Source organism: Aptenodytes patagonicus, chromosome 7 (genome assembly GCF_965638725.1).
Source record: "Aptenodytes patagonicus chromosome 7, bAptPat1.pri.cur, whole genome shotgun sequence".
Lineage (NCBI taxonomy): Eukaryota > Metazoa > Chordata > Aves > Sphenisciformes > Spheniscidae > Aptenodytes > Aptenodytes patagonicus.
The window spans coordinates 30,571,205-30,591,694 of record NC_134955.1 but is presented as its reverse complement, the minus strand read 5'-3'; the positions used below and the strand labels follow the sequence as shown (position 1 = coordinate 30,591,694).

The 20,490-nt window shown below is 45.7% G+C and overlaps 1 protein-coding gene across 4 annotated transcripts in view; it reads right to left on the bottom strand.

Annotated features, from left to right (window-relative positions):
* MAPKBP1 (mitogen-activated protein kinase binding protein 1) overlaps positions 1–20,490 on the bottom strand; it is a 106,340-nt gene that overhangs the window by 74,710 nt on the left and 11,140 nt on the right. For all 4 annotated transcript variants that reach the window (XM_076344644.1, XM_076344647.1, XM_076344646.1 and 1 more), the window contains exon 3: positions 1,426–1,517. In XM_076344644.1, the coding sequence (XP_076200759.1) occupies positions 1,426–1,517 (92 nt within the window). The remainder of the gene's footprint in view (positions 1–1,425; positions 1,518–20,490) is intronic.

The window sequence follows — 20,490 nt, the reverse complement described above, 5'->3', positions numbered from 1 at the left end:
CTCCATCTTTGGAGATATTCAAAAGCTGCCTGGCTATGGTCCTGGGCAACCTGCTCTGTGTGACCCTGCTTGAGCATGGGGGTTGGTCTAGATGATCTCAAGAGGTTCCTCCCAACCACAATGATTCTGTGAACCAGGATATTGCCAGGAGGGGCAAAAATTTCTAGCCAGTTTTACTGACCCCATCTCTCATTTTGGCCACGAACACAGAATCCTTAAGCGTTGCTAGCCTGTTTCTTGTACACTTGAAAATGTCATCTATAATTGTTGTGGAAGTTTCTTTCTTCTAATTCCAGCTTTCATGTCTTAAGAGTATGCGTATGCAACACCACTTGCAGATACTGCCCTTCCTCTTCTCCTTTAGCTTGCTGACCAGCAGAATAAACTAGCTTGGAGGAAGAGCCAAGCTCATACGGACTTCTGCAACCCAGCCAGTTAGAGTATCCCCACATAGCACTACATTAGGCGGTGAAAGCTTTTCCTGAAGAGTCACTCTTCCGCCTTCCCAATCTATTCCCACTACAGTATCATATCTTTTCATCTAAGTCATAGATATACCCCATCTCAACAGCCACACTTCCACTGGCAGGGTAAAATGTTTTTTCTCCACAGCTTTTCAAAATGCCATCTATTATGAGACCTCTACCTGCCTCTTTCACAGTCCCTTGAAAAATTTTCAGGGGCTTCATTCTTTCAGACAAGTCCTATCCCACAGATCAGCAACAATGATATGTTCTGCTCCTCCATGAACATGTGCCCTTTGGGTGAGCTCTACCTTCAGCAAGATCAGGATCTGGCCCCAGATGTCTATGATTTTGCTAAACATGCAACTCACAAAGCCACATCTCCAGCCCTCAGCTATCTCCTGCTAGGTAGCTCTTTTGCTGTCCAAAGTCTCCTGGATATCTCTATTTGGACTTAGACCGCGGTTGATAGATGTGTTGCACTCCAGAGAACCCACATGCAAGGGGCTATCAGCCTGAAATCTTTCTCTGCATTTGGATGAGGAACACGGTAAGTCATAAATTGCAGGGCATATACAAGAAGGCTTCTGTCAATTCACTGAAAGCATCACCTGCTCCATTAGGTACTCACTGGCTTGAGCATCGCATGGAGTTATGCGCAAGTTCACCATGCTACAGAGCAGAGTTAAAAAGCCCACAATTTAACACCCAGCTTAAAGAAAGAAGAGGGAGAGGGGTTCCATTAAAAGGGATCCCATTAAAACTTGACAGGTAAAATGCAATCCCTCTCCCTTGCCAATTACACTAACAGTGCTGAGTCTCATCATTCTCCACTGTTAAAAGACTATAGGGAGGCTATGTACCATTCTTCAGAAGACCACAGTGGAAACACCCTGAATCTTTATGTTGATACATCAGTCCTGGTTTATCTTAGTTTTGAAGAATGTGGTTAGTGACTCACCCTGCTGGATAAGCAACGAGGCCAGTTCTGGGGTCGCAGGCTAATCCTCTGCCGCCCGACACAGTTATCCCCAACACCTTCTCCAAAGTCACCTAGTGCATGTGAAAAAGAAAAACAAGAAGTATTATGAAATATGACTGCAGTTCAAATGGACCCATACACAGATGCTGATGGTCTGGTTCACACTGGCACTGAGAAGAATCACAGCTCCTAAAAATTCACTGACAAGCACCCAGGTACAGAAGCAACCCTACTCAATTTTCAACATAGGCACAGTAAAATACTGCTGGGGTACAGAGATTACTTTGTCTATGCCAGAGCACTGCAAAGACAGAGGATTGCAAGCAGCAGATAGTACTGGTGAAAAGCTGGGATGCACATTCACTGCTCACTGATTCCCATCCTCCCAGCAAGAGCAGCAAGCCACTTTCTCCAGAGCTCTTTCCCAAAAATTGTTTCCAGGTTGACCCATTCTCTTTATCTCCTCCATCCAGTGGTAGATGGTTCAGCCTGGTCCCAGCCCCATATTCCTAGGAACTGAATAGTCAATTTTTCCCACAGTGCTTGAATTGGAAATCACATCAGTGGACCAGGGCATGCCTCCCCAGGAATCTCAAGAGACAGAACAGCTTACATGACTGGGTTCACAAGCCCAAATAGCAATGACCCATGCAAGAGACAGTAATCCAAAATGTTTGCTTTCCTCCCGAGCGAAGATCTCAACTATTTTTAGGAAAAGAAAAGAAATGCAACTGGAAGAGCTACTTGGAAGATACAAAGATTCATAGCCAGGCCTCTGTGGCAAGAAGCTGGGAAAAGCAAAAACAAAAGGGGAAAGGAGGGGGACAGATGGACATGACACAATATTTTGGGGAGCACTCCCTGGCAGAGAAAGCATCAGAATTTAGCAATTACCCCAAAGTAAAAGGCTGCAGTGGGATTACACTGCACAAAATCTGGTCTGTAGCATGAAAGGACTCAACCTCTGAGCACAAACCAGTTCTCAGCCCTGGGGTTGTTTTGACCGACACAAAATTATTCTCTTTCCTTTACATTTGCACAGCTTGATTTTATTTATTACATATTTGATGCATACATTCCTCCTCAGCATTGCTGTCCCTGCCAAACTCATGGATTTTACTGGGTCACCGTCTTCTGTTTTTAATTATCATCATCTAAGTTATATTTGGTTAAGGCCTTAAGGGCATGGACGCAGCATAAGAACTTACTATTGTAATAATTACTACTATCTTCAATAGCTGCCCTGAAGACGAACATCTTCTATTTATACCAACATGGTGCGGAAAAGGCAGGGGCAGGGCAGGTTCCCCATGCCACCCTGACCACACAGCGTACCAGACCTGAGGAGTTCAGCTGTAGCATGAAGAAACAAGGTCTCACTGAGCTCATGGCCCAGGTTACTAGAGACGGTGACAGAAGTAACCCCCCACAGAGAACCATCTTGCTTCAACAGGTAAAGCAGGTCTGAGGTGCCACCACTTAAAGTGAGCCGTCCATGCCTTAGCTAGTTCAAATTTGGCCTGCCTTCAAACCAGCAGCATGGAAACTGGAAGATTTCATACCCCAGTCTCTGGAACAACTTGGTCTTTTTTTCCCTTTTAGTAATAATATACCTCAGATACTTTGAGACAGTATGAGAGAACACTAAATTGTCCCCTTCCCTTGCAAAATAAGTATCTCTGGAAACATGGCTTTTACAGAACTCCACAGGATTTCTGTTTAGTATAAGAACATACAATTAAAAATCCATTTACAAATCCACCAGTAAAGAAAGGAAATAGTTTTGTTCCAGCTTAATGTTGGAACAAAAACAGGGGGGGGAGGGAGTGAGGGAGGCTAGGAGGATATCTACTCTTCCAGGCTTGTTAACAATACTTCAAAAACACATTTATTTCTAAAGCAGCCTCACAAATGCACAGAAAGAAGAACCCAATGCTTCTACTGCTGAGATTCCAGCTCGTATCAGCAGTTCCCTACCCATAAAACTAAGAGAGGTTTAAATTCCTATAGAAACCGCATTCTTGACAGCAAAGGAGGAAGTGGAAGAGACGTGCCATTCAAGCGCTCCAATCTAGATAAGGCACCAATTACTTGATCCTGTCAGCAAACATCAATTTAGCAATGCTGTGCTTATGTTGCTCAGCACAGGCTTTAGCTCAGGCTGGCTGTAATTGCAGCTATCCTAAAAGGCACTACTTGACCTTGGCTATGCAGCTATTCAGCAGTAATTCAGCAACCTACTTTCACCAACACGTACATTTTTGCTCTGTGAGGATGTGTATCGAGCCTCTCAGTGTGCAGTCTTATGCCACAGCTGAGCTGAGCTTACAGCTGCCTGCTCTGGAGGGAACAGTTCCTTCCTCCCTCATCCCACTCATCCCAATGACACCCCCCGCCATTTCCTTTGTGCCAGCACTGGCATGGCGACTGCCTGCCCAGCAGGCCAAACCAGCAGAAACCATGTTGTAGTTTTTGTTTTCTGTCTGCCAGCCTGGGGAAGCCACAGGGAGCTCAAAGCCAGGTAAAAGAAAAACCGTCCCCTTTCACTGGCAACTACATCAATCCAGCTGTACCTCCAACACCCACCCTGTACTTGGTGGTGTGGAAAAATCTGCCCCCTCCTAATCTTTAAGAGGGAGAGAAACCGAACAAGAGCACTAACTGATTAATCTTGGCACTCTCGCCCCACCAACAGCAAAATGTCACACTTGCTCCAGCTTCCTCTCTCAACTCTAAGGTCTGTGGAGGCCCCATGCTGCTCTGCCGGTAGACTATTTGTGGAAATGCTAGGAGGTGGAAAGTCTACCTTTCTCCTATGGTCAGCACACAGCTTGACACAAAAGGACTAGCTCAGTCTTCAGGTCCAATTATTTTACTGTCAGTGAGCATGGCTTCCAAAAGATCACTCGTTCCATTAGAAAAAGACAACTATCAAGGCCATACCACTGGTATTGATAGACCTAGTGCCACAGAGACAGATACCTGTGTCCAGAGACTCATAACTAACTTTCTGAAAAAGACTCCCCCTCTTTTGCTCCTAGTCTTAGCTTTAAAACCTTGCTAATGTAAAGAATCTGAAAGGCAATCCCATGAGCCTATCCAATGGATGCTCTTACAACACCTCTGCATGACAATCCTTGAGTATTAAAAACAACTTGCTTCCAAAATGAGTACACGCAAATTTAAAATTTGGTCTTATGACACCCCTGCCCACAATACACCACCGCTTTATCCCCATGACCAACCCCCAGACTAGATGACATGAGAGCAAGAGATAGTCAGTCACTTGTCACAAAACTTGACAGAAGAATGAAAAACATTTCAGAGAGGAAAAACAATAAGGCAACAACATAGTATAGATTAGATTCCTCTCAACTTGCCAGCTAAAACAAAGAAGTTATTAATATAGTTAATTAGGGCAGGAGTATACCAACTTTAGCTTCCTAATCTGAAGTTAAGATTTGTCAGCAAAGGGCAAATTTGCCGATACAGGTCTGCCATTATCCCACCTCTGAAGTTACGACTTACAACAAGGTAGGAACCCACTTCCTCATGTGGCAAGCGCAGTCTCCCAGTCCTACACAGCCATAAGCACTGCCATTCATACAAGCCTCCCAGGTGGTACTTCAGCACATCCCAATCAGAAATAAATTCCCTGACACACCTTTCCAAGTCTGATCTGAGCTAACCACAGGTCCTGGAGAGTCCCCCTGCAGATCTGAGACACCATGGTCATTACCAATAGCTCCCATGTTGGCCCAATTTGCTTCCCACAGTCGTCAGACATGTCACTGCTTGCTCAGGCCTTCACAGGGAATCAGTGGGCCACCTCATCACCCACATCCAAGCCTGGAAACAACTGCAAGATTAAACCTGTTATTTTGTGCACCTAAATTAGAGGTGCAGAGAGGAGGCTGGCTACCCACATTTGTTACTTCATCTTGAGGCTTCTATTAATAGTATTTGGTACTTCCAGTCAAGGTTCTCTAAGCGATTTGCAAGTGTTATCGAATCGATTCACATGCAACATGCTTCTGCAGCTCACTTTGCATTGCCACTATGCTACCTGTAACCATCCCATCTCCATTCCTTTAAGGTCAACTTTTTTTCAAATTTGGAGGCTCAATACACACTTTTAGGCACCAAAAACAGAATCAGCTGTGCAGCTAACACCTGTCTTGCAAAACCTGATATTCACCCATTTTACAGTCTTAAATCTAAATTTGGCTGCTCAGAGTTGCAGAAACATGTAAAGAAATTTTAGTGCCTAAGCAGATCACTTACCCTGTTCCTTCCATGTCAGATCCCAAGATCATCAGATAGTTCCCACACCTGGTAGGACCAGACCAGCAGAGTCCTGAATTGCAGGACTCGAGGTACCAACAGGTATTCATGGCAGCCAGGCCTTCCCAGAGAGAGGGGCCTTGCTGCAGCCCAATCCCACTGGGAAGTCAAAGGGCACGTCTGAGAGCAGCCCTTGCTTCCCTCAGGCACAGTCCCACGCAGTACAAGGGGAAAACCCACGCTTGCATGACAAAGACATGCCACCTCTGCCTTACTACTGAGGTGCAGATAATCCTTTCAGAAAGCCTGGTCTAAACAGCCCTGGCCAGCCTTGTCTGTCTTTTCAGGAAACAAGATGCATGACCAGCTGCTCCCAGCTCTCGAAGAGAGAGTGTCATACTTGTGCGAGCTCTTTCTGTTGTTTTGAGGAAGTTACCACAAGCAATTGTTTCCACATGCTAAAAGGACAACACAGAAATCCTTGAAGGATCAGCCCAACTTCAGCCCCCTGCAAACACTTTCCTCCTTCCCATCGTTTGCATCCCTTTGGGACCATCTACACTGCAAAGCCACGCAGGAGGTACAGGAGGCAAACACTGTGGCCTGCACATCTAGGCAGCACGCTGTTAGAAAGCAATAGTAAACACACCCAGCGCAATAATAATTTCCACCAAAATGGGTGCCAAAGGGGACAATCTAGTCACAGTGACAATCCTGCCCGACCTGAGCTCACAGGCGCTCTCCCTCCAGCTGCACTGTTTTACTACTGAGCCACCGCTGCTGGGTAGGAGCTCCTGCTTGCCCACCAGCAGACTTCTGCAGTCTCGCTTCACCTTAAAGAAAGGGAAAGAAAATCTCAAGGGAAAGCCATTTTTAACACCAGGCATCCCTCAAAGAGTTTCAACTGTAGGCTGAATGATGCTGCTACTCACTCCATCACCCTCCTCAGGCCAGCAAAAGACTAAGCAGGAGTTAAGTAGTATTTCAGCCCCTCTTTCCCGTACTCATATGCTCAAGAAATTAAAGAGTTTTCTGACTCAGTCACCTCACCTCCTGCCTTCTAATACTATCCACGTTCTCTTCTGGGCCCAAAAAATCATCATTCTCTATAAACACAATTTATTTAAGCATGGAAATAAAGCAGCAAAGCATTTGAGAGGATACATGCAACTCTCCAGTGCTCAAAAAGACCACCGAGGAGAGAAAACTGGTGTTACTGTACAGGGCTGCCCATATGTCCCAGTTCCTACGGCATTAGGCAGGAGACTACAGCCTGGGTAAACCATATCCAGCAAGCAGATGTGTCTGTTCCAGACTTAATGAGATTGTCCATCTTGGATCAGACAGTATCTAGCCCTGGTTCCTGTTTCCATTTGCAGCCATAAGTGAAGGAGAAAAGTCAGGAAGAACAGTATCATGAACAAACGTATGGATAAACTTTAAGAGCAGGGAAAGCAAATTTGATTCTTTCTCACCTCCTGTCAATCTCCCAGTCTCAAAACAGATATTCTCAGTTTTTAACCTATTTCAGCAGAGTTCTCTACCATGAACTTATCCACTATGTGTTTAAAAGCTTGGCATTCACAACATCTTTTGGCAAGGAACTCCACCAGTTTGGTACATGTTGCAAGAAGAGCCATCTTGCATTGCTTGTTTTAAACCTGACTTCTATTAGTTTCATTTGATGTGCCTTAGTTCTTGTACAGGAAGAGAGAGTGAATAGTCCATCCCCACCTATCATCTTTAGGTGGCTCATGATTTTGTAAGGAGCTATGCTATCACCCCTAAGTCATCTGTGTTCCAAGTACAAAAGTCTTCACTTACTCAGTTTATGGCTCTCCTGAAAGCCATTTCACATATTTGATCAGCTCTGATACTCTTCTGTGAACCACCTTCGAGGTCCACTATATCCTTTCTGAGATGAAAGAGGAAACACCAAGACTACATACAGCTTTCAAGGCGTGGTCATAGCAAGTGTTTACAGAGCAGAATAATATAGTCTTCTGTTTTGTTCTCCATTCTTTTTTCCCATTAACACCTTACACTCAATCTGCCTTTTTGACATCTAAGATCATTTACAGACAGCAGCGAAGAGGTCACCCTGCTCAACAAAGTCACGGATAAGAACTCCTGCTGCTTTGCACTTGGAAATTCATCCCCCATTCTCTCCTCTCTGCTGCCCTATGGAAAGCAAACTCCTATTCTTGAATCAACAGTTTGATTTCAACTTCCCTCTTTCTCTCCATGCCTTTGTGAGCACTTATTCATGAACCAGAGCATCCTCAGAGGGAGTTGTTGCAGCACAATGATTTCATTCCACTACAGAATGGCTACTTCAATAAACATCCACATGCAGACAAGTTCTATTTTAAAAGCCTTCCCATGGGCCTGTGTATAACACAGTTAATGTTTGAATCCATTTAATTAACTAGCGGCATCGAGTCAGCATGAAAAGACAACATCCATCAGAGTTCATCCATCATCCACCGCACAATGTGCCTACCCTCATCCCTCTCCTGCCGGAAAGTGGGCATATTAATAATGTATGTGCAAAGGCACACATTCCTGAGAAAGTGGTGGACACAGAAATCCCAGAGATACATAACCCATGAGGGTTCCTTTGGAAAGCCTTCCCTAGCATATCTAGTAATCAGTTACCATCTTGTCTGAGGAGTGGCTACATAATCATCTGTTCTTTTGCCTTAAAAAAAATGCTTTTAGCGCTCGACTTGAGACCCCAATGCTCTTCAGACCTGGCAATACACTGCACAGGGAGCTCCAAAAATCAGGCCCAAGTTTCAAAACAGCACTGTGCTTTCCACATCCGTCTCCCTATATTCTGCTCCCAGAGTTTTCAGCACCGCTGCACACACTCCAACGTGTTTTCCATGCTGCAACACAGCAAAGTCGTATCAATGCACTCTGGCATCCAATACGTGAAAATGCATCGTAGCTGTACATTGTCAGCGTCAGCATTTAAGAAACAGCTGTCTATTTCTTACATAAGTGAAATTTGATACAGAGCACCAAATCTCACAGCTGCTGTTTGTACATTTCTCCTGCTGCCCCTGAGCCCCACCGCAAAAAAGCACGTTTAACCTCCAGGGACCAGCGCACACGTTGTAGGCTCTAATCCACCATCTGAACACACTGTCTGATCTCCTGTTACTGCTGCAGAAAAACAAAGGCTTGAAGTTGTACGTTTAGCTCTGCTGTGCTTCTTTTGGCACATTAAACACAGAACACTAATTACAGTATACTATTGTACTTAAGGGGCTGTCAGCATTTCCACTGCAAAGCCTTTGTTTCAGGGCTTTATAGCATAGCTGTGAAATATTCATTTTGCACTTGAGCTTGACATGCAAAGGTATGGTTTTGGCCCAGGTTCCTCTGCCTGTTTGTTTTTTCGGGAGTTGGGGTTTTTGTTGTTGGTCTGGCAAGAGGAGGGCTGAAGACAGGTGGATGGAATTAACTGCAGGGGATGTTTGACTTACAAGAGCACACGAACAACAAAACCACCCAGCTTCACAGTTGGTTTCTGTTCCTCACCTACCTAATGCCTCCCCTGGTTTTGTATGTGCACATAGAATATTCACTTTAATTTTTTTTTTTTTCCAAGAGGCTTTTCTATCCTCTCCCTCCTCTCCAGCCTAAGCCTTCTGTCCCTCAGCATCCAGTGCAAGCAAAGAGTACTGTCTTGAGAAGCCTGGAGACTGAAAATATTCCACCTGCAAAAGCAACAGTAGTAAAGCGAGCTCCAACACACAATCAATTCAGGACACCTCTGCCTTGACAGAGCAGTCTCCATGTCTCTTGCAGTAAGTTTCACAAGCCTTTCTCACTGCCACCATTGCAGACTCATACTAATTGCCTAACTGACCCTCTAGGAATTACTCCAAGACCATCAAACTGGTTTCATGCAATCCACCACACAGACTTGTTGCAATATTTCAAGGTGTTTCCAGCCAATGCTCCATTTGAAGCAGCATTCACGGGGTAAAAGGATTCAGAACTACGTGCGACTGCTGAACAGGTCCTCACATTTAAATCAATTTTAAGAAAAAAAAAAACAAAACACCTGACCAGAACATCATCATCTGCAACAAGCAGTTGCCAATTCTAGGCAATTGGATTTCAAGATAACCACTTTAAGAACATCAAGGAATGATCTCCCACAACACAAATTATGACTGACACACCTCGGCACAAGAGAGGCAAGGGTAGAAACCAACTTGTCCAAAGCTTTTGAATCACTGAGTTATGGGAAGCATTACATTACATTCATAAACCTGCATAAAAGTGGAGGGAGGGGGTTTCTAATGGAAATGCTGAGCCCCAGCTCTAACGGCTCTGCCAGGTGTCACTACAATGGTTGTGCACGGTTGTGCACACACATTTATTAAAAATGATCCAAGCAGTTGAGAGAACAGGGAACAAAACATGGATGGAGGTGGAAGAAAGGGAACGTGAGCAACCCAGGGTCCCTGCAGGCTGTCTTTCCACATGCGCCTGCACACAGCGTGAGTGCATTTGTCCATCTCTCCACACAGCCTCTCTTGCCTGCTCTCCCCTCCTGGCCTCCCCACCGTGCTTTCAGTCTGCTTTCAATCCGATTCCAGCTGTCAGGACTGCATTCCTGTCCCATCAGCCCCAGCTGTCAGGGACTACGTGCTGAATCTGCACTCTGCCTTCTTCTCCATGCACCTGGAGTAAGGCAGTCCCAGGGAGGCCACAAATACCATTGCATAGCCCCGGGGAAGTGGGTGGGAGGCTATTAAAAGCACCTCTACCAGGAACTGTAGTGAGGGAACGCAGAACTTGACAGCAGCACACATCTGCAAGTGTCCCTGTGACCTGCAAAAGAGGATACATACAGGGCTAATTTCCTACCAGCTTCTGCAGCGTGACCTAGCCGTCATTAAATAATTACTTTCTGTTTCTTCACTTAACACCAGCCTTACCCCCCAACTTTCTGTTCCCCACCCCCACACCAAGGTCCAATTTCTTCTAAAATATTGCAGGGATGAAGAAAGACACATGTAACCTTATCAACCCTGGCTAAAGACATGGCAAGTCGCAACTTCTCCTCCTTCTCCCATTCAGTCACCATTCTCACCGTAAAAGCATCCCCGACTCAGATTTTCATGAGATTTCACAAAACCCTCAGAATATCTCAGCTTCAAAGATACAAATGTGGTGAAGGGACAAGGTGTGGAGTATGTGTAAATTGTCCACTTTTGTCAGTGTTGTGATGATGCTATTTTGACTTTGGTGTGGGGAATTCTTTTTGTTGATGCAAGCAAAGTTTGTGAAGATTGTGTGATGAATGTATACTTTAAAAAAAGAAAAAGCAACATCAAACAGGCTACAGGTTTGCTGGTACATAAAGAGTCAATCCTGATTTATTCCAGACTAAGAATCTGCACATGGAGTCAATCGGACCAGCTCCATGGGCAGGCGAGCCCTACGGGATACAACAGAGAGATGCATCCTGTGTGGGCAGGCTTCAAAGAAGCCATTCCTTGAGCTGTCGGGACCTGGAATTGTGCAGGATCACTTCTTTACAAGGAACAGATTTTTCTAATTTGCAAACGTGCATTACTTTTTCATAAGGGAATAGAGCCGGCAAGATACCAGACTTTACATAGGGGTTGTTTTTGCCCTCCCACATAGGCAATTTGTCAAGCGATTCCTTCTTTGTAGTAGAAAAAGGAACTAATTCACCTTCCCCTACACAGAGAACTATCTGTAAGAGGATTAGGTACAAGCGAGGACTTGCAACGCTCCCCCATCAATCTGTCCCAACAGTGGAGATCAAAGGAAGCAACTTCTGACTCTCTGGCAGTGTTATGCATTGGTTTCCTCCAAATCCATGCACAGGGCCTGAATATAGGCAAAGAAAGTGCTTCAGTGAGAAGAAGTAAAAAAAAAGTAAATACAGCTCCCTTGGGCAGCGTTTCAGTTACTCATATAAGGGTTTGAAATCAAGCAGGAACAAACGGTTCTCTCAGCATAAGGGTCACTGTTTATCATCATTAATCATCACTTCCCAGATAGGAAAGGCTCTTTCCCCTCTGTTTCGCCCAGGCTTTAGCACTCACGAGAAGCAAGAGACAAGAACAAGGAAAAGAGCCGAACAGGGATGCGGGCACGGGCTGGCAAGGCTGCTCCCTCTGCAGCTCTGCCAAAGTCCCTCCCCACAGCCCCAAGCCCGAGCTGGGCCTGCTCCTAAATACAAACAGCTGACGGTTAAAAGTCCACAGCTCTGTGTCAGAAATAGGCATCCACTCCAAGGAAACCATGGCAGCTCCGCATAACTCCTGACTCCAGAGAAGTCAAACACACGAGCCATAACACGGAGTTTCTAATACTGATACCACTGTGGTGAGGAGCTCCATCGTAAATCACCTCCTGCTGAACTCTATAAACAACGCATATGTTCAAACTAAACTTGGACACGGGGAAGATAGACCAAAAGAGAGGGCGCAGAAAGCCTTCCCCACAGTTAACCCTGCTGAGGGGAGCCAGAGAAGGAAAGCCACATCTCAGCGCTTCAAGAAAACCACCACGTTACCATCCCCTTCCCCTTCATTTCTTCTCACTGGGGCTTATTTTTGGTATAAACAGATCAGTGCCCTGTTTGATAAGGCTTGGGGGGAGAACTTGGTGGTCGACCTTGAGTCCAAGAGTAGAAATACACAAGCTAGAGCTACGCAGGGTAAAGAAAAGCCATTTGATCAGCCTGCCAGAGGTGACACTCATAATTCATTTGTGATTTCTTTATTCACGCATAATGCCCCCTGCCAAATCAATCAATTTTTATCCTTCACCACTGATTTGCACAGCAGTTCTGTCCTAAAAGTCATCGACTGCCACTTCTAAATTGTGTTTCTAGATCTCGTCCCTACCTACCCAGCCCTCCTTGCCATGAAGGCAACCACACAGTTTTTTTGGAGAAGGGGACAGCTGTAAGTAGTGTATAAAGTCCCCAGGAAAGATTTAAAGAGACTCTCTGTATGTAAAAGCCTCGCCTTTTTATGCCCAGATTCCTTACACAGAGCAGGTATCTGTCCCCTCCACAGGAGGTCAGAGAGCTCACTTCTCCTGTCTGAAGGCTCCTGCCTGTAACACCTGAACCACTCCAGGACTAGACACCTTGTCTTCCCATACATGCATCTCCCTAAGACTGCAGTGATGCTATGGAGAAAAGTACATACTCGCATCCTCAGGGTATTAGAAAATGGTTTTGTTGTAAGCCAGTTTAAATTATATTAAAAAAACACTTATCAGCAATTTAAAAGATGCTAAGATTGGAATGAATAAAACAGGAGGGACAGAGTGAGTACACAGCATTTATCACACAGACAACATCCCTACGGAAGGAGGTAGGTGGTAAAGAGATTAGCATTCAATCTTTCCCTAAACATTGTCTGGACTATTTAGTATTTGTTTCACAGTACTTGCAAGAAGTCCCAACGAACATGAAGGCCTCCTGTGCTTACAGCAGGTAGCAACATGTACTCTCACACAGCTTGCAACCTATAACCAGATATAAGAGGACTAGGTGGGAAAAAAACAGAAACACTGAGGTAAAATGTCTTGATCACAGTCATGCAACAAATCAGCAGCAGAACTGGGAATAACCTCACCTCCCTCCCAAATTCCAGCAGCTATCTACTGCATGGACCATGCTGCACCATTGCTGTATCTCACTCCTGCTTGAGGCTAAGGACAATATTTTTAAAGAATGCTTAAAAATTAATCAAAGGAAAGCATAAGAGATTTCTTTTTTTTCCCCAAACCAATCAGGATATACAGAAGGAGCCACCCAAGCTTCCTGCCCACCCCCAGCCACCACTCACTGCCTAGCTCTTGGCAATCTCTTCCTGCACTCCTCCCTGCCCTCTGCCCTGAGGAATAAGCTTCTTACAGAAGAGCCTTTAGCATCATCTGCCCTTCGTGCATCCTAGAATTAAGAAGCTCTTCACATCTGTCAGCCAACATGCATATTGAGCACCCAAGAGATTTCTCCTGTCAGCCAGAAAGGAGAACATGTCCTCCAGGAGAAGCAATACATAGGAGTGCAGACCAAAGATTGAGAAAACAAACTTAAGAGAACAGCACAAGCACTGATTTCCATTGTCTCCTCAACATCCCTGCTGCCACCTCCTCCTGTTCCAGTACGGCTGGAAAGTCCTTCACTAGTAATACAGTGTCCCTATCACTGCACCTGCTGCTCAGCCACCGGCACGGACAACTCCAGCAACCCCTCATGTGCTTATTCAGGTACGCACCGCTGGGCCATCTTTCTGCTTCAAAGATGCAAACTGGTACTAGAGGAGAGGCAATCATTGTTCACAGTCACAGCTATCCCAGATGCAGAACTTGGTTTAGTCTTTTCCAAACAGTTAAAATTTCTTGCAAGTTTTATGGCCTAGACCCAGCACCCCAAAGACCTGAAAAACTCTCCCTGCAAGTCAGCAGCAAGAAACACCATCGATTCTCTCTCTTACACACACACACATACACACACACAGAGGAAACCACCACTAGACAATAAACCGCACAGAGAGACAAAAGGTTATAAAGACAACAACAAAGCAATCCTAAACAAACTCATTAAATCATCCATTCAGCCCACTTTCCTTCTTCACATACTTTGCCCTTAAATCACTTCTTCCTGTGATTTTTCCCAAGCACCTTTTCAGTTTCTTTTCCTGAAGGAAACAAAGTCTGTATACCAGAGGTAAAATAGTCCAACATAAGCTGACTTATTTGAGGAGTTCATTAAAGGTGACTCAACAAAAAGAAAAAGGGAGCAGGCTGCCATCTAAGTGACTTAAAACCCTGAAACTGAGGGAGTAACACTGCAAAAGCAGGTCTCCTCTAGCCTACATTTAGGCTCAGGAGCACGGGTAACTGGTAGAATTACCAAATGTGAGAACTGAGGAAGTAAAATCACTGAGAGGAAGCAATTTTTATCACTGAGAGGAAGGCTTAAACACCCCTTTTTTTTTTGTTACCACCTAGCTCCTGCCATACTTCAAGAAAGCAAACCATTACAACTACCACCATTTCTTTACTGACCTTGTTTAGAAATTCAGAAAGCCCTAGATCCAGGCACACAACCAACTCCTGTTCCTTCAACACTTCACAAAGCACTTCTGTTTTTACATGTTTAGTTCTTAGCAAAAATTCCTGCTGTAAAAAGCAGAACACAAAAAAAAGAGATTACAGAACTCCAGTCTTCAGCACAGAATCAATGCTCCCAATGCATGGTTTTCCGGTCAATAGTTTTAGATGTATTCACCTACTCAGAAGCATTTAGCAGAATCTGTCTTGGTAAGAAAAAAACTTTGAGCAACACATGTAGTTCAGAAATGCCTGAAATACAAGTCCTAAGTACATTTCTACAGTTTAAACAGAGAATATGAGAAGCAGACAAACACTTGAAAGGCAAGCAGTAAGACTGAACAGCAAAGCAACGCTTAAGAGTCAGAACAACCCCGTTGACTATCATTTGTACTGAACCACTATGCTAACCCTGCTCAAACTGTATTTCAAGTTCTCCAGCAAAAAGATAGCTATAAAGCTGCTATGCAGTTTCTGTCCACTCCTTGCTGTGGTGCACTGGCAGCTAGGTAGTGGGCAACAGCTGGATACAAGCTTTACTCTCACCCCTGCACAGGAACTGGCCCCTGCGTGAAACCAGGCTGCAATTCCCATCACTGACCAGAGAAGAGGTGTTGGATGAAATGGAGCTGATTGCCTGTCAAGAGTTGTAAGAACGCAACTGATGATTCAGACTCTTAAAAAAAAAAATTGCAGAAAGAAATGACTGTAGAGAATTGTTCATGGAGCACTGAACCCTGAAAATGTTCCCACCTGTCCACAATCTTGCCTCTCTTCTTCTAATTGTATCAGTCTAAGAAAAGACATTACTTCTACCTGCAAACCTTGCCTCTCTTACATCCTTAGAACATCACAGGTTGATACCTGCAATAAAGCACTTAGGAGACAATATTGTGGAAGGTTCTGTTTACAAATTAGCCAAAGACAAACAAGCCCTTAGCGGTTAAAGATGGAATTAACACCAACCACAAGTAAAGACTAAAACTGACAGCTCAGTGCTTATCAGCACTTTCTGCTATTTCTACAGAGGTCACTTCCTACATTTCTTCTGGGAGACAGAAAGGACCACAGAAATTGACACAATCTCCTACGGCAAGCCAAGCTGACCAAGCAAAGACTTGCACTAAACAATCTTGTACAAAGAACCAGAAAGGTACTTAGAAATTGCAGAAGTTGTTTTGCTTACAAGCACTGCCTGGGATAAGTCCTATGCACACTTCACATGGTTCAAAAGATGACAGCAGCATCCCAATGCACCTGTGAAGCACAGTCACACAATGATGTCACTTCAAAATACTGCTCCCTACGTCACAACATGATGACCAAGGCAACTAGAAGCTCCACATGTATCCGGACTACTTGTCTAATAGCTAGAGGACAGAAACGTCTGCCAGAAGGAGTTCAAGAAAACTCAGCAGCAGTTTTGGAGTCACAAGAACCCAAAAGACTGTCACAGACCAAACCCCATGGCTTTGGGGGACCAGGTCGCTGCAAGCTGAACTCAGTGGGGTTTCTGACAGATGTTCCACCACAAGAGAAAAGAGCTGGGCAACTGTCAAGCAGGAAGCCAATGCTCCAGACCCAAGTATCTCGCACTTTATGCTCTTCCCTGAAGGCTAGCCGTATGGCATTTTGTTGCTGCTTTCAGTCACCTTCCCCAGCCTTTTCCACTGAAGATGGAGCACCGGGAAGTCTTCTCGAATCAGCCCTAAGGAATGGAAGCCCTGGTGCTACCCCTTTTTCCTATTTATACCAACAACATTACTGCAGCAGTTCAAACATTTTATGTATAGCTCTGTGGCTTATTTCCAGGCAGAAGTAACTCAATGCTGGCGTACATATGTTTAGACCACAGCAATTGGAAAGAATGTCCCATAAACACTGTTAACTCTGCTGCTCCACTGTGACCAGAACAGGCTCTACCACTGCAGAAATCCAAACTGTGTTAGGAAAATAATAAAAAAAAAAAAGTCATCCACCCAGAAGCTAAGCAAGCCATTCACCACCTGCACAGCACTGACGGACTTCCACTATAGCCCCAACAGATTTATAGCTGTAAGTTAACAGCCAGCTCTTGTCACATCAAGATATAGTGTCTGACTGCCAAGAGACCACATAGAGGTGACCAGGGTGTGTGCCAGCATAAGGGCAGACATGCAATACATAGAGCATCTGCCAGTATCCACTTGCACTTTAAAGTAATCTTATGAACTTAAGGGCTGGACAAACAGAAGATAGTCAGATTTGCACAGCTCTATTTGCAAACCCTGCTTGTACTGACAATATCAGCAGCGTTACCATATTTTAATGAGTCTGACTTTAGTCCAATACCCCTAGACTCATGCACTGAAAAGAAACAAGGTGCAGGAGCCATGGACCAACAGCCAAAATGTACTTCCCCTGGCGCTGGTTGCAGGGACCTCAGTGACACGTAGATGAGAGAGGCGCCTGCTATAAACCCACAGGATGCTGATCCCAGTGCTAGACTTAGGTTTTAACATGACCCCAGGTGAGCCAGACCCCAGGCAGCAGCCCACAGGGAGACACAGTGTCTGCTATATTCCCTCTCCTAAAGGAGGATGCTCCCGCTACCACATGTAGACAACTACCAGGTGATAACTACTATGCCTTTCACCAGATTGTCCCTCTCATGGGCTGCAAAGACAGCTCTGCCAGTCTTCCCAGAATACATTAAAACAACCTTTGATCACATTTTTCTCTGCAACAGCTAAATACTTGGGGGGGGGGGTTAACATGTTTTTTTAAAAAAAAAAATCTTGCCTTTTCTTATGTCTGAATCCAATGGGACTGGACTTTGAAGAGGAGGAATGCATAACCAACACTTCAGAATTATATAAAATGGCACGGCATCTTTGGTTATGTGATGTGGAAAAGTTAATGACCATCATCTCAGGCCTCTGCAGAGATGGGCATCTCTTGTCCTGGGGTGTAAATAACCTAGCTGTATCCTTGCATAAACCTGTTTATAACTTCAGGGATGAAACTGCCCTTCCTGAACATGTCAGGTTAGCATCTTGCTTGGATCAGAGGAGGCTCTGTCAGGGAGCCTCTAGCTGGGGAGAAAAGGGGAAACCAAGTCCACATTTTGGGGATGATGATGGGGGTACAAAAGAAAAATGCAATTTCTCTGTTTATCTCTGTTTATTTGGGGGATGGGAAACAGGCTCTGTTCCAGGCTTCACAGGACTGGTTAGCAACATGCCCAGGGAATATGGATTAATGGACAAAGTGCAGCTGAGCTGGTCAAAACAACATGATAAAGACAACTGCATGATATACATATAAGGCATGCAGACACATACAGTTATGTGCATGAAATGAGTCATCATACATAGACTCTGATCTTGCAATCGGCCACAGAGACACTTATCTTTACATCCATTGGGTGAAATGGAACTATTCACGCTCATACTACCTCACGCAAAATTAAGCACATGCTTAAGTATCTGCAGGAATGGTGCCAGAGTTTGCAGTCAGTCTTCTTTTAAACCCTTCAAGGTCATCACGGCTGTAAAAATGTTACACGAAGAGCTGTGCAAGACTTTGTGTACATTACAGCTGTAACACAATACCAGTGTCACTTTATAAGCAGGGGAAAAGAGTGGGTTGTAAGTTACTGTACTAACAGGCACACTAAGAAAAGTAACATACACTCAACCAGAACAGAATATGTGCTTCCTATTAAACACACACATATGCAGAAAAATAGAAACATACTCATACAATCATCCAACCAGGCCCCAGCATTTAAGTATGCTCTACAACACAAAATCCTGCTTGGCAGCTGTTTACACTACTTTCCTTTCTGGGGATCTGAGAAAAGCATCCACATTAAATCACACTAGAGAGTGGGAGGGCAGGATGCAGGACAGAACCCAGGCAGCAGACCTGGAAGTAAATCCCTCTTCCGGAGGGATGGCCACAACGCATAGGCAGCATTCCCTCTGCTGCCCAGAGACAAGACCCCCTCCCCAGCAAGGGAAATCACCCACTTTGACATTTTGTAATGGATTTTGCTTCTAAGCCCTTCCTTCTGCCCTAACTGCTTCCGCAGCTTACGTAGATCACTGATGATTTACAGTTCTGCCATCTCCTCAGCACAAGAGCTCCCCAACTCAACTAATCCCAAATGCTACACAAACATGCTTCAGGCCCACAGCTCCCTTCCCCACAGCCCAGGGCAGGAATACCAGCTCCTCTCTGCCTGGAGAGTTACAGTATTGTTTATACAGCCTCCTCCCCTCCTCAGCCAGGGCTGCTGGCTAAGGCGGGCCAGGTTGCTCCTTCCACTACAACAGGCCCTAAGTGCCAGAAAAAACTACCAGTAGAAAGAAAGAGTTTCTGTTGCTTGCCAACAAACCTTTAGGCAATAGGTGATGAGTGATCCCAATTGTTTTAAACCTCTGGAAAGCACTGACAGCAAAACTAAATGCCTTATCGCAGCAAGCACTCTCCTCTTCCCTCTGGAACATCACAGGGCTCTCCACAACAAGTAGTATTTCTCCAACCCCTGGTGACCTCAGAGTTCCCCAGGTGCCCTGTAAAACCCTTTTCTTTCACAAAAGAAAGAGGCAGATTTTCCCGAACTAACAAGACAATTCAGTTCCCTCGGCAGAGATGCAGAGCTCAAAGCTGCCCAGTGCATCTCATGCAACCATATCCTCTACCACAGAGGACAATGTTATTACCCAGGGCAAGCTGGTGCTCTCTTCCAGCCTTGCTGGTCAGCCTGGAACTTTGGTCACCAGAGCTCCACCACGAAGGACCAGACACAGTCTGGAGACACAGACTCTGAGCATATTATATAGGGTTTGTCTAGACTGGAAGCTTGGTTTGTCTGTTTTTTCCAAAACCTGTGTTTAAATTAACCGGCATGGGGTTACAGTCCCTGGGAAGAGCGCCGGGAGAGCGGTGCCCAAAGAAGCCCTCCCCAACGCGGCAGCCGCCCGCTGCTCCCTGCCAGGGGGTAAATATAGCGCCGCGCACATGGCACGCCGCGGCCGCCCGGGGGCGGGGCCAGGGCACGCCCCCCGAGCGCCCCGCTCCCATTGGCCGGGCGGTGTCTCCACGGCGACGGGCGGCAGCAGGCACCGCCCCTCCCGCGGCAGCGCGCCGGGAGCCGGCCCGGCCGCAGACCGACCCACCCGAGAGGGAGGCGGGCGAGGGAGCTGGGCGGGCTCCGGCGCGGCTGCAGCGGCCGGGGCACGGCGGGGAGAAGCGAGGGCAGAGGGCGCAGGCCCACCCCGCGAAGCTGCCAGCATGCAGCGAGCCGTGCAACTGCAGCCTGGCGCTGCGTCGCCCACCGGCTCTCACCTCCGCTCCAGCACACCTTGCAGGAGGCCATAAATCAGCCCCGCTGGCCATTTTGTTAACAGCCGCGTTTACGTTCAGATGCTCCTGAGCAGAGACGTTCATTCCAAGGACCTGGAGTAGCTCCGATGCACAGCAGAGATAGTCCAGGCGCTGCATCTTCTCCCACACCACCATGCTCTGTTTTCTAGCAATGGCTCCATCAAAAAACTATTTATCCCAGGTCTCGGACATAAAAAAAAGCTTATTTGCAGCCCCACTACAGAAAGCCGGCTGAGAACTTGGCAAAGCAAGCAT